The sequence below is a fragment of the Myxine glutinosa genome, chromosome 8 (genome assembly GCF_964187855.1).
Source record: "Myxine glutinosa chromosome 8, kmMyxGlut1.1, whole genome shotgun sequence".
NCBI classification, from domain to species: Eukaryota; Metazoa; Chordata; class Myxini; order Myxiniformes; family Myxinidae; genus Myxine; species Myxine glutinosa.
The window spans coordinates 27,578,792-27,594,112 of NC_136268.1; the positions used below are offsets into that span (position 1 = coordinate 27,578,792).

General features: G+C 42.0%; 1 protein-coding gene across 1 annotated transcript in view; it reads left to right on the forward strand.

Annotated features, from left to right (window-relative positions):
• Window positions 1-15,321, forward strand: part of FBXO3 (F-box protein 3) — a 344,255-nt gene that overhangs the window by 266,706 nt on the left and 62,228 nt on the right. The window contains exon 8 of the mRNA XM_078783944.1: window positions 9,189-9,308. Coding sequence (XP_078640070.1) covers window positions 9,189-9,308 — 120 coding nt within the window. The remainder of the gene's footprint in view (window positions 1-9,188; window positions 9,309-15,321) is intronic.

Sequence of the window (15,321 nt, forward strand, 5' to 3'; positions counted from 1 at the left end):
AAATTTGTAGTGATTTGTCACACACAAATTAAATTGTTCACATGTGTGCCTGTTATTAAAAAGATAAAGATTGATTTACACAGGTTTATTATAACACCTTCGTGTTTTGGCCGCGAGTGAGTATGTTTTCATTGAATTTCCCCAGGAAACGCCGGGGACTTCAGTTCGTAATTATATAAATAAACAGGATTGTAAGTCAAATCTCCAGAAACATGGGAAGGATAAGAAACTTTTATTGCAAAAAGACGTGTTCTTTGCAAAAAGACATGCACAAAGACAATTTGTACAAATTTATTGAAAATGAAATGTACAAATATCATATTTACATAAGTAACAGCTGAGTCAATACTTTGTAGAAGTGCCTTTGGCAGCGATTACAGCTTTGAGTTTTCTTGGGTATGTCTGTATCAGCTTTGCACAGCTGGATTTGGGGAGTTTCTCCCAATCTTCCTTGTAGATTTGCTCAACGTTTGTCAAGTGGGACGGGGAGAGTCAGTGAACAGCAATCTTCAAGTCTTTCTGCAGATTTTCAATGGGATTTAAGTCTGGGCTTTGGCTGGGCCACACTAGGACTTTCATGTTCTTTATCTGAAGCCATTCCAATGTTGCTATGGCTGTATGCTTCGGATCATTGTTCTGTTGGTACTTAAATCTTCGCTGCAGTCTAGGGTCTTTTGCACACTGAAGCGAGTTCTCCAACGATTTGCCGGTATTTGGCTCCATTCACTGTTCCCTCTATCCTAACAAGTCCTCCTGTCACTGCCGCTGAAAATCATCCCCATAGGATGTTGCTGCCACCACCATACTTCATGTTAGGGATGGTGTTCGATGGGCGATGTGCTGTGTTTGGTTTCTGCCAGACGTAGCGCTTTGCATTAAGGCCAAATATTTCAATTTTCATCTCATAAGACCACATAATATTTTGCCTCATCCCTCAGTCTTTCACATACCTATTTGCAAACTCAAGGTATGCTGTAATGTGCCTTTTTCTCAGGCTTAGCTTCCTTCTGTCCACTCTCCAATAAAGCCTAGATTTGTGAAGTGCTGCAGAGACTGCTATCCTTCCTGCAGGTTCTCCCATCACAGCCAAGTAACTCTGTAGTTCTATCAGTTGTCGTTGGGTTCTTGATCACCTCTCTAGCCAAAGTTCTTCTTGCCCGGTTGCTCAGTTTGGTCAGACCGCCAGGTCTAGGAATAGTCTGGGTGTTTCCATATCCTTTCCATTTCCTAATGATGGAGCTCGCTGTGCTCTTGGGAACTTTCAACACTCTAGTACTTGTTTTATACCCTTCCCAGATCGATGCCTCCTCACAATTATATCTCGGATTTCTACGGACAATTCCTTGGACTTCATGGAAGAGTTTCTGCTCTTACATTCACTGTCAACTATGGGACGTTGTATAGAAAGGTGCGTTTCTTTCTAAATCATGTCCAAGCAAATTAATTGGCCACAAATGGACTCCAATCAAATTATAGAGACATCTCAAGGATGATCAAAGGAAATGTGGATACACCTGAGCTCAATGTGGAGTGTCATAGCATAGGGGTTGAATACTTATTAATGCAAGACATTTCAGCTTTTCATTTTTAATTATTTTAAAATGCAAGAAAATAAACAGGACAGAATAAGAAAAACTGAAGCTTTTCATGCTGTCCTCCTCAAGGTAATTCACAGCAAGAGAACGGAAAAGGTGAGAGATCGTGCATTTATAAGCATGTCTATGTAAGAGCGACACCTATTGGTTCATGTTTAGGTACTCTGAACATCCATTGGTTGACTTAGTCACCACTATCCCTGGCTCCGATTGGCTGGAGTGAAGTTGATAGTGCCGACTCGCCAGCATCAATACCTTGGAGGGAGGGGGGATGGGGTTCCCCAAAGCGGGGACTCACCATCTGGAGACATACCATGGACAGCGGTCGGGAAACATCTTTAATCTTTCCATGTTGAAAGAGAATGAGAAAATGTACAAATTCCTTTTGACGACACAATGTAGGGTCCCTGTAATCGATGAACGTTGCTTCTAACATACGTAGATGTAACGTACTCCGACCTCGGCTCAATATATTGAACATATCTGCATTGTACTGGGCTGCACAATCGGGGTTGGCATCCCAGTGCCTGCAATGGCAGAAGAAGAAGAAGAAATGGTCGACGGTCCTTGAACGTTCTTACATGTTTGCATCGGTTGTGTCCTAACACACACACACACACACACACACACACACACACACACACACACACACACACACACACACACTCGCCGGTGCCAAATTTCCATATATATTGTAAGCCGACAAGGCTCGATGCCATAATGGTTCGAGCATCTGCTCTGAGTTTGGGAGGTTGGTGGTTCAAACCCCAGCAAAGTCATACCAAAGACTTTAAAAATGGTGTTTGCTGTTTTCATTGCTTGATGCTCATAATTCAAAAGATAGAGCAAGGATAAACAATGCCGGGAAAGCAATGGCAAACAACCCAGTACAATCCTTGCCAAGAAACTGCTTCAGCAACACCAAAACTCTGTGAAGAGTAGGGGTTACCAAAGTCAAAATCAAAATTTAAGTTGTGTTTATATTTTGCAGTGAATGGTGTTTGAGTTTGTACTGTACAAAAAAAAATTGTATTCAAAGTCTGGACTCGTGGCAAAGCTGGATCAGGAATGGATCAGGCAGCAACAGAACAAAATAATAGGAGAAAGACAGAAGGGGGACACCAACAGCAGGGTTGAAGGATAAAATAGAGGGAGATTTGGACAAATAAGTGATGTGCGGAGGAAGGAGGGGTACGGGAGGATGCACGGGGCGGACATGATGGATGCAGAGGCAAACTCTCAGGAAGGGAAAAACTGGAGATTTGTGATTGATATGTTGAAGGATCTTTGAGGAACACGTCTTATTTTGAAATGGGAATGTTTTGTGCTGTTTACTGTTGCTGGGAGCGAGTGAGGCAGACGGACGGTATTGGGACCGAGCACGCACTTGAAGGATTATTGAAGTTGAGAATGAGCAACATGTCAAGTGCACATGAAGCATCGTTCAGAGAGGAAAGAATGGAGTGTCCTTGTACGCGCCGTGAACTGCACCTGCATTTCTTTTCCTGCGTGGCTGACGGGCCGTGCACCCTCTCCATTCTGCAGTGAAAAATGTATTTGCACAGTCGTCCATTGTGCCAGGCACATGGAAGCAACACATGGGTTTCTAAACACTTTATGCTTTCGTGTGCAGCACGATCGCCATGGCCTCGCGCTCGCTCTTCGGTTCCGTATCTCTAAAAGTGGGCGCCTTGCACTTGTTGAAGCAATCTCGAATGAGTGTGTACTGGCATATAAAGCACTACTTTAGCCTTGGCTCGTCATTGTTTGTAATAAATAACGACATCATCATCATCATTGTTGTTGTTTCCGCCCCCCCCCCCCCACAAAACTCCGTTATTTATTTGTAGGACGAGTTGCATTCGTGATTGAGGCCTTTCTAAACTTCTTGGCAGGAATTTCTTCATGAAGAACATTTCTGCTTTCGAAAGAACATGGTCGTTGCTGCCAAGCGGTGCCATCTTGCATTGTAATCCCTTACACTTGCACGTCACCATCTTTGAAAAATACCTCGTGCACATATTGCATGTACCTGCTGAAGAGCCCGTCTATGACGGGCAGTAAAAACACTTCTGCTGTTCTTCTCAAGTTTGATTTATTCGTAGAAAGGAATGATTATTATGGACCAGACTTCTCCATGATGATTGTAGCAGAAAATTAGACAGGAAGTTCTCGTAGATACTATAAATATTCTCTTTCAGGTCAAATAACAATGTTTTGTGATGTTGCCGACACCACTGAAGTTGGATGGAGGTTGTGTTTTCACCGCTGTCTGTCTGTCTGCCTGTCTATGAGTAGGATATCTCAGAAGGTTATGGATGCATTCAGACAAAACTTGGTGGACAGGTTGGGTGTGTGTGACAAAGACAAATTAATAATAATAATAATAATTCATTTATTTTGTATAGCGCTTTTCAAGAAGCCCAAAGGCGCTTTGACAGAGTGCAAAACATAATGCATAACAATACATGAAAACAACAATTGCAAAAAGACAAGAATCAATAGGGAAATATTTAAAGCAAAAGGAGGGAGAAGGAGAAGTGATAGTCAGGGGTTAAATGCTGTGGGTTGAATGTTGAATGCAGTGTTGAACAGGTGGGTCTTTAGTGATGTTTTGAATGTGGTGAGTGAGGAGGAGTCTCTGATGGTGTGAGGTAGTGAGTTCCAGAGGGTGGGAGCAGCGATGGAGAAGGCCCTGTCCCCCCTAAATTAGTTAGAGTCTAGTGAAGATATGGATCCGGATACTGTAATGTTTTTTTCTTTTTAAAGTGAGTCTTCACCACTTAGAGGTGAGGCCAAAACGACACACAGTGTAGGATAATATTTCAAAAGGTTGTCAACGAATTATGACAAAACTTTGTGGATGACATGGGTAGGTGACAAGAACAAGCCGATACAATGTTGCTTCAGGTCCGGATGTAGATCTGGCCTATCAGTTGTATGCAAACATAAACTGTTCAGCTTGGTGGAGGTATACATACAGTACATGCATACACACATGCATTCACATTTACACACATCCATATACAGTACACACATCCATATACAGTACACACATGTATACACATGCACACACATATGCACACACATGCATTCAGATTTACACACATCCATATACAGTACACACATGCATACACACATGCACACACATGCATACACCCACACATGAACACACACATGCACACACACACATGCACACACACACATGCACACACATATGCACAAACATGCATACGCACGTGCACACACATGCATACACACATGCACACACACACACACATGCACAATCATGCATACACACATGCACACATACATGCACACACTCATACATACACATACACACATACTTGCACACACACACACACACACACACACACACACACACACACACACACATACTTGCACACACACACACATACTTGCACACATACACATACATGCACACACTCATACATACACATGCACACACTCATACATACACACATACATGCACACACACATACATGCACACACACTCATACATACACACATACACATACATGCACAAACATACATACTTGCACACATACACACACATATGCCATCAGTCCATTATAGTATGATGATGTGATGATTATGATGATTTCATACTTGGTGGCGTACAAAATCATTCGGGTTTTATTTCTTATGCAGAATGGTAAGCAGCTATTGTTGGTGCCAAACATTGCATAATACAAGAGAATCTCAAGTGAAAACCTGACTATATTTTACACAAGAGGCCTAAAGGTCGTCCGTCAAGTAGAACAAAAGACAAGGGCAGTTTTTCAATTCTTGAGCTGCAAAGAGTAACTCATGCGACGATGCCTCGGAGCATTATTTGTTACAAGATGTGCACCATGCAAGAAACAATTCTTTCACTTCACAGAGAATTTTGAGGGAGACAACGTGCTTGAATGGAAGAGGCTTTGGAAATCATCGCTCTACTTGGCAGAAAGGCTTGTTCTATGAGTTGTACCACTTGTACCACTTCGAGTCATGAGGAATCCCAGTCTTGGGAAGCAGCCATGAAAGCGAAATGGTAATTAGGGTTTTCCAGAACAACGACTTGGGTTTTCACGATTCTCTTGATAAATGACGTGAGTTTGGCGCTAACGATCGTTGCTTAGCAACCTGCTAACAAAGGATACACGGTCATCGTTTCCTGGGCCACTGTGTACAGTCAGCATTTCTGAAGCTTTCTGATGTGCAACTCCATCCTGAGCATTATAAAAGAGGTCCCTTTAATTACGGGTTACTTTCATTCGGAGCACTCTTGACGGCAAATATAACTAGACGGTATTCATAGAATACTTACGCTGCACAGTCAACTTGGTGTGAGCCAACTCTTCTGTTTTTGAGCGTTTCTTTTTTTTTTGATCCAATATGACTGCCAGACCACGTGAGCGATGACATCATACATTTATATTCTCTAAATAATTGTTGCATAGATCATGCTCAATAAATTTCAAACTGATCAGACTAAGCGTTGTCCCTGTCGAATTATGACATCATAATTATGGCACCAATGACATCATCGTGAACAACACCTATTCCCTATATGGAGTTATTTACAATGAGCCAGGTTTCAATTTTTTCCATAGAGCAGTTTTGGAGATATAGAGGTGCAACGTTTTTCGGTTTTTCCAAGATGGCACCTGTAACACATGACCTATGACGTCATGATTATCATTAAAATATTCTAAAGGAGGAGGCACTCCTATGGTGAAGATTTTGTGTCCATCAGACCAACAGTTGCTGAAATTTTTTAAATATTGATCGGATGGATAAGTGTTGTATTTGTAGAATTATGACGTCATAACGAAGGCACAGATGACATCATCATCAACATATCTTATTCCCCATGGGGAGTCGATGACAATGAGCCAGGTCTCAATTTTTTCCATGGAGTGGTTTCAGAGATATCGAGGTGCGAAGTTTTTCCAAGATGGCGCCTGCACCACGTGACTTATGACGTCATAATAATCATTGAAATATTCTACTGGAGGAAGCCCTCCTATGGTGAAAATTTCGTGTCAATCGGACCAAGAATTGTAGAGAAAAAAATTCATACTGACTGGAATCAAGCGTTGTACTTGTCGAATTATGACGTCATAATTAAAGTACCGATGACATCATCATTAACATATCTTATTCCCCAAGCGAAGTACTTCAGAATGTGCCATGGTTTAGTTTTTTTTCCATGGAGCGGTTTTGGAGATATAGAGGTGGAACCTTTTTTCGATTTTTCCAAGATGGCGCCTGTACCACGTGACATATGGCATCATAATTGTCATTTTTAAAATTCCACAGGAGGAGCCGCTCATATTCTGAAAATTTTGTGCCAATCGGACTAACAGTTGCAGAGGATTTTTTTTTTCATACTGATCAGATCAAGTGTTGTACTTGTCCAATTATGACGTCATAATTAAGGCACCGATGACATCATCATCAACATATCTTATTCCCCATGGGGAGTACTTGACAATGAGCCATGTTTCCATTTTTTCCATTGAGCGGTTTGGGAGATATAGAGGTGTAACGTTTTTCCAAGATGGCGCCTGTACCACGTCTATGACGTCATAATATTCACTAAAATATTCTACAGGAGGAGGCCCTCCGATGGTGAAAATTTCATGTCAATCGGACCAACGGTTGCTGAGAAAATGAATTTTTTTAAATGCAGACACGCACGCACGCACCCAAATGCTTAACCATGATTTTGCTTCGCGAGCGCAGGGTAATTACAAGTACAGTATTTGTTTAAGTTCAAAGTTATATATTAATTGGGATGTAATCAGACGTAGACATGCTCTATGTCAGACATGCTATATGTCAGACATGCTATATCAGACATGCTATATCAGACATGCTATATGAATCAGCCAGAATCAGACATGCTATATGTTATCGTATACGAGCAAAAATACCCGTCCCCAGCGACTGGAAAAGTTTAAGTCAATTTATCAATTTAAATTATTTTATGGACTTTTAAAAGGTTAATTTGTGTTGGACTCAAAAATTCCAGCTTTTCAATTTGATACCGGTTGATCGTCCTGTTTGCCAAAAAAAAAATTATTTTTCTTTTTTTGTATACAAGATCGAAGCTCGTTTAAGAGCTAGCACATCAAACACAAAAACATAAATGGACACGTACAAAAATAAAGGGAGGGGGAGACAAGATGGGGAGAGAGTGAAGCACACAAGCACAACAGTAGAGAACAGGGACATCGGGAGATCTGTTTGAAGGGAGAGGGCTGGGGGTGGAGGGGGAGGGAAGGGCGACACGGTACAAAACAAATTGACACTACAAGGAATTTCAGGAATGAAGTCTGAGATTGAAAGATGTGGATTTGGGGTGTATTAACGGGGTTCCATGGTGTGATCAGTCATCATGGTATTAGTAATACTCAACATGGTAATGCAGTATCAGTCATCATAGTATTAGTAATACTCAACATGGTAATGCAGTATCAGTCATCATGGTATTAGTAATACTCAACATGGTAATGCAGTATCAGTCATCATGGTATTAGTAATACTCCACATGGTAATGTCATATCATTCGTCATGGTATTAGTAATACTCAACATGGTAATGCAATATCAGTCATCATGGTATTAGTAATACTCAACATGGTAATGCAGTATCAGTCATCATGGTATTGGTAATACTCAACATGGTAATGCAGTATCAGTCATCATGGTATTAGTAATACTCAACATGGTGATGTCGTACCAGTCGTCATGGTATTAGGAATACTCAACATGGTAATGCAATATCAGTCATCATGGTATTAGTAATACTCAACATGGTAATGCAGTATCAGTCATCATGGTATTAGTAATACTCAACATGGTGATGTCGTACCAGTCGTCATGGTATTAGTAATACTCAACATGGTGATGTCGTACCAGTCGTCATGGTATTAGTAATACTCCACATGGTAATGTCATATCATTCGTCATGGTATTAGTAATACTCAACATGGTAATGTCGTACCAGTCGTCATGGTATTAGGAATACTCAACATGGTAATGCAATATCAGTCATCATGGTATTAGTAATACTCAACATGGTAATGCAGTATCAGTCATCATGGTATTAATAATACTCAACATGGTGATGTCGTACCAGTCGTCATGGTATTAGTAATACTCAACATGGTAATGCAGTATCAGTCATCATGGTATTGGTAATACTCAACATGGTAATGCAGTATCAGTCATCATGGTATTAGTAATACTCAACATGGTGATGTCGTACCAGTCGTCATGGTATTAGTAATACTCAACATGGTGATGTCGTACCAGTCGTCATGGTATTAGTAATACTCCACATGGTAATGTCATATCATTCGTCATGGTATTAGTAATACTCAACATGGTAATGTCGTACCAGTCGTCATGGTATTAGGAATACTCAACCTCACCCCTCCCTTTGTTATTTAATTATTTTTTTCTGGAGTATTAAAGACTATATGCATTTTTTGAGATACCCTGTAGATTTAGCATCGTTATTATTACTACTACCCCCTTCGGCCTTCAAAAATAAATACATTTACTATGTGGTGTGCAGGTACATGGAAACTGGGAATGTAGCACAAACTGGCCCTATTTCAGTGTCCGTGTCCACAGCATTCCTTCCAGAATTCAGTTTCATTCACCCTCCCCACTACTCCTTCTCATACAGAATACGGTGAGTGCCTGACCATATTGTCTACTGCTTAAAGCTTGGGTTTGTGGAGCAAGACTCCGTTCTCATGGTGCTATGATGTAAAAAGTGTATTTTCGTAAATAAGTCCCATTGTTTCGTGTTTATATTTACTATCATCAGCTTGGTGTTCTCTGCCAATTCTTACTATCATGAATCATTATCATCAATATCATCAATTGTCACCCGAATTCTTAAACTTCTTTTTTAATGGTCCGCGACTTCAAAAAATGTCGGCAGATAAAATTTATTGTGCATAATCTGCTTCAAAACCTGTCTGCCCTGCTACTCCCCTACAAAACCCTACTACGCCTCACAAGTCTGGGAAAGGATAACTTTGAGTTTGTCGTGATTATTGGTTTGAACATGTCAATAAATTATGCCATTGTGTGCATAATCAGTTCTTTATACATCCAGTCGTGGCCAAAAATATTAGCACCCTTGCACTTTTTTCAAATAATGCACCATTTCCTCCAGAAAAATTGTTGAAATTAAAAAATCTTTTGGTATCTACAGTTGTATTTCTTTGGTTTTCAGTGGAACAAAACAAAAAAAGCTGAAAAAATTACTAAATCTTAGCTTATTCCACACAGAAATCCTAACATGGCCCAGACAATATTGTTATGAATTTTGGGGTAGGGGAATATCTAGATCTAGGTAGATCTGTGTAGGTATCATGCTTCGTCTGTCGTGGGTAGCTAGAACCACCTCGATGTAAATAAGTAGAGGACCTGTAGCCTCTATGTCGGATTAAGTGTGTCTTCGTCCCCGCCATGAGGGGGCGGGGCCTGTTAAGTAGTTGTAGGGAATATGCTAACTCCATTGTGTGTCGTTCCCTCTGTGACCATCCCAGTGTCCCTTATGGCAATACACCCCATAGACATTATATAGGCCCATTAGTGCACCACATTGATTAAATCCCCCCCCCCCCCCCTTACAATAACTGACGATAAAACAAACCGGGAAGACAAGCAGGAGGCGGCCGCGTACAACAGCGCCATGGAGGACAAACATCGTGCAAGGCAAGCAATAGCCACGCCCAGGAGAACGTGTGATTGGTCGGGGAAGGGACAAAAAGCTTCCCCATGATTGGGGGTAAGGAAGGTGAAGGAGCGGCACACTGATTGGCCACCGACCGATGGCACCTCGGCCAATCAGTGTGGAAGGTGCGAACATTCGGCCAGTCGGTGTGGAGGGCGCGAAGGAGGATGCAACAAGCGATGCGCTGATTGGAGGAGAAGCGCCGGTGACGTCAAGGCCCGGGCGGTAAAACTATGGGCAAGCGGACATTTTGCCCTTCTCGTTCCTGGATCCATCCTGCCCGGACCTCTGTCTCAACTTTCGTCTCGCTTTGGTTTCTACCTTTCCCAGACCTTCCTTCTGCCCTTGCCTTTCGCCCCGTTTGGATCATTTCCTTTTGCAAACCGCGAATTACCCGCTGGACGACGAACGTTGGAGCGCCATCGATTCTCCTCCCTGGTGTTCACGTGCGAGCGAGGCTTGCGACTGGAGCGGGTGAGTGGCTCGGCCTAGCAATGTGCGGACGGGGGCGCATCAAGGCCTGTCTTCCCACCGACCGGAGCTGCGTCGGACGACGTGCTCGAGCCGGAGAATTCCTGACGACCCGCCATTCAGACAGATAAGACGCATCCACAAACACGAGTTATTTTCGATTATCCTCCCCATCTGTGTGTATTTGGAATCTGTGCGGGGACGTCCCGATATAGGGGTTTAGTTATTTATCGGCACGGTTCCATTGTTCTCGGGTTCCGTAATAAATATTTCTTTCTTTTACATTTTACATCTGTTTTGGTTGATTTATTAATTGATTTCAGGTTGAAGATGCCTGTGGCCGTGAAGGTAAGTCGGCACTGTTCATTCCATCTCGCGTATCGGCCGCCATTGGATTGAATAAATGCCTCGTTAAACTCGATTCATCCGTGGTGTCGCTCGGTGTTAACTGAGCCAAACCACGCGACAATATTATTGGCACCTTTTAGAAGTTGTCAGAACTAATTAGATTTCAAGCAGGTGATTCACTTTTACTTTGGAATTGAACTCACCTGTGGTGAGTTGCAGGTGCATGCAATATAAAAGTCAATCATTCAACCAGTTTGAATCGATAAAAGGAGTTATTCTGGTGTTTTGTGTCACTATGTGTACCACAATGAGCATGGAGAAAAGAAAGAAAACCAGAGAATTGTCTGAGGTCAGACACAAGATTATAGCCAAGCATGGACAATCTCAAGGCTACAAGTCCATCTCAAGAGACCTTGATGTTCCTGTGTCCACTGTACGCAATGTTATGAGGAAGTATAAGCCCCATAGTACTGCAGTCAACCTCCCTGGATGGGGCCGCAAGAGAAAACTTGATCGAATATTGCAGTGAAGGATTGTTCGAATGGTGGAGAAAGCACCTCGGTCAACTGCCAAACAGATTCAAGCTGACCTGAAGACACAAGGTACGACAGTTTCAACTCACACCATCCGTCACCAACTCAATGAAAGGGGGTTCCATGGTAGGAGACCCAGGAGCACCCCACTGCTGAGAGAGAGAGACATAAGAAAGCCCGACTGGAGTTTGCCAAAACACACCTGAACAAGCCAAAATCTTTCTGGGATAATGTTCTGTGGACAGATGAGACCAAATTAGAGCTTTTTAGTTTAGCACATCATCTCTATGTTTACAGAAAACAAAATTAAGCTTTCAAAGAAAAGAATACCTTCCCTACAGTCGAACATGGAAGAGGTACAGTGATGTTTTGGGGTTGTTGTGCTGCCTCTGACACTGGGGGCCTTGAATGTGTGCATGGCATCATGAAATCAGGAGATAACCAAGGCATTTTGGAGTGCAATGTTCAACCTCGTGTCAGAAAGCTGGGTTTCCGTCGAAGGTCATGGGTCTTGCAGCAGGACAATGACCCCAAACACTTCAAAAAGCACACAGGAATGGTTCAAGACAAAATGCTGGGCTGTTCTGAAGTGGCCAGCAATGAGTCCAGATGTAAATCCCATTGAACATCTGTGGTGAGATCTGAAAACAGCACTTGGGAGAAAGCACCCTTCAAATCTGGGAGAACTGGAGCAGTTTTCACAAGAAGATTGGGTCAAACTGCCAGTGGAGAGGTTTAGTAAGCTCATTTATGGCTATAGGAAGTGCATGGCTATTTTGTCCAAATTGCTACCAAATATTAAGTAAAGGGTGTCCATAATTTTGTCAATGCCATTTCTATTTATTTTCTGATTTAAAATGATATATTAAGTTCTCAATCAAAAACAAAGGTTCTGTAATATTAACAGTGAAATAAAGAATTGTGGAGACCAAATACTTTTGTCAATTTCAACTTATTTTAAGAGAAAATTGTGAGTTATTTGAAAAAAGGGCAAGGGTGCCAATATTTTTGGCCACAACTGTATTCTTGAATAAAATTTGACAGGATAAGGCATTTATAAACTAAATAGCCGAACTGTTATTTTTGATTGGATGTTTGGACGAAGTGTGTGTGTATGTATGTCTGCATGTGTATATATATATATATATATATATATATAGGCATATATATATATATAGGCATATATATAAATATATATATACCTAAATATATATATATATATATATATATACACACACACATTATATGTGTGTGTGTGCTGTACTGTATGTATTAGTAAATGGGTTTGTGGACTATCAAAGGGCTGCCTTAGAACTATTGGCATGACAGCTGGTCTCGACCACCATGTTCCTGCTCGGGTTGGCCCAAGTCATCTGCGGAAGCTTTATACGGTATTCACAACCGTTATGCCTTCCATTTCAGTTTTCCCTTCAGTGTGAAGCAAGGATGATCAAATATATATCGAAAGGTTGCAGCCGATAGCCTTCACGGGCCTTGAGAAGGCGATAACAAGTATAGGGTCTCAGTCCTTTGGCCTTCAGGCCTCAAACAGCTTCCGTCTCCAAAGTGTTGTTGTTGTTGTTGTGAAATTAATGTTGAGGTAATATTTATTTTTCCGGAGCAATCCTGTTATTGGAGGTGATATTGTTGTGAAGGTAATATGTTGTGCGGAAGTTCCGTTTGTTGTAAAATGGCAATATTTACTGCTCCAAACAATCGAACATTTTTCGTGATGGAGAAATTTGGTGATGGGAACTGTTTATTTTCAAGTCTCGCTTTATTGGTGGAGGGTGATGAGATGAGAACACTCATGTCCACTTCTGATGGAAAACTGTTCATGCGATCGTGTTGTTGTTGTTGTGAAATTTATGTTGAGGTAATATTTATTTTTCCGGAGCGATCCTGTTATTGGAGGTGTAGTTGTTCGCCAGAATGTAATATGTACAAGGTAATATTTCTTTTTCCAGAGCAATCAAGTTGTTGTTGTGAAGGTAATATTTATTTTTCCGGAGCGATCCTGTTATTGGAGGTGTTATTGTTCTGAAAGTAATATGTACGAGGTAATATTTATTTTTCCGGAGAGGTCGTGTTGTTGTTGTTGTTGTTGGTGTTGGTGTTGTTGGTGTTGGTGTTGGTGTTGGTGTTGTTGTTGTTGTTGTTACAGTAATATTTCATTTTTACAGAGCGATCGATTCTGTTATTGGAGGTGTCATTGTGGTTCTGGAGGTAATATTTCTCCAAAGTGATCGTGATGTTGTGAAGGATTGCATGTGTGTGCTGTGGGGGAAGGATTGAGTGAGGGGAGATTGACTGAGGAGATTGAGAGGTGGTGTATTGATTGTGTGGGGGTATGAGGGAAGGATTGGATGTGGTGGAAAGATTGAGTATTTGGGGTGCTGGGGAAGGATTGAGTGTGTGAGGTGTGGGGGGAAGGCTGGATTGAGTGTGCAGGGCAAGGATCTAGTGTGTGGGGTGTGGTGGAAGGATTGAGGGTGTGAGGGAAGGATTGAGTGTGAGGGGATCAGGTGATGGATTGATTGTGTGGGGTATGAGGGAAGGATTGGATGCGGTGGAAAGTTTGAGTGTTTGGGGTGCTGGGTAAAGTTTGAGAGGGTGGGCTTGGGTGGAAGCATTTAGGAGGTGGGGTCAGGGGGGAGCATAAAGGTGGTGGGATGGAAGGAAGAATTGAGAAGTTGGGGTGAAGAGGAATCCACAGAGCGGGAACATGAAGCTTTGAAGGGGTGAGGTGGGGTGGATACTTATTCTGATTCCAAATTCCCAACTTTGACAAACGGAAATAGACATCATGAGAAGGGAGATAATACATTTTGTTGAAAGCATTTAGAAACTTGGAGCTATATGTGCGGCAAGATGGTTGGTGGACTTGGACCGGGCGCTTCGCTGACAAACAGTTTTGGAAAAGTTTTGTGAAGAAGAATAACAGAAACAATTGTTTTGAAGAAGAAGAAGAAGAACACATGTACGGCAGAGTTTCTGAAGTGTGTGGCTGTGTGTGTGTGTGTGGTGTGTGTGTGTGTGTGTGTGTGTGTGTGGCTCTGTGTCTGGCTCTGTGTCTGGCTCTGTGTCTGGCTCTGTGTCTGGCTCTGTGTCTGGCTCTGTGTCTGGGTCTGTTTGTTTGTTTGTTTGTGTTTGTGTATGTTACTTTGAAATCATATTCTTCACTTCCTATGATAAATTCTCTCCCAGTGACACAGGAAATTGTTGGATTTGAATTTGGAAGGAGCAACGCATCTATACTGCATTCAAAGTACTTCCTCGGATGTAGTTACAGCTTGAAGGCAAAAAGGGAAAATGAAACACCTCACTATAAGCCTCCACACCGGTGTGTACACACCTAATAAAAGTGTGACGCAGTTTTCACGCCATACCGAGTGTTTATATAAACGTGAACGACACGGTGCTGCCATTATTTGTGAGTTTTGTGCAGACACCCATGCCTTTGGACAAACAGTAATTGGACACGTGACAAACAAAACTCCTTTGTTGAAATGCCAGCACAATACGGTTCCCATGGCAGTCCACGGTGCAAATGTGTTGAGAGGGGTCTCTTCACCACAGGCCCATTGTACTCGTAGGTTCACTGC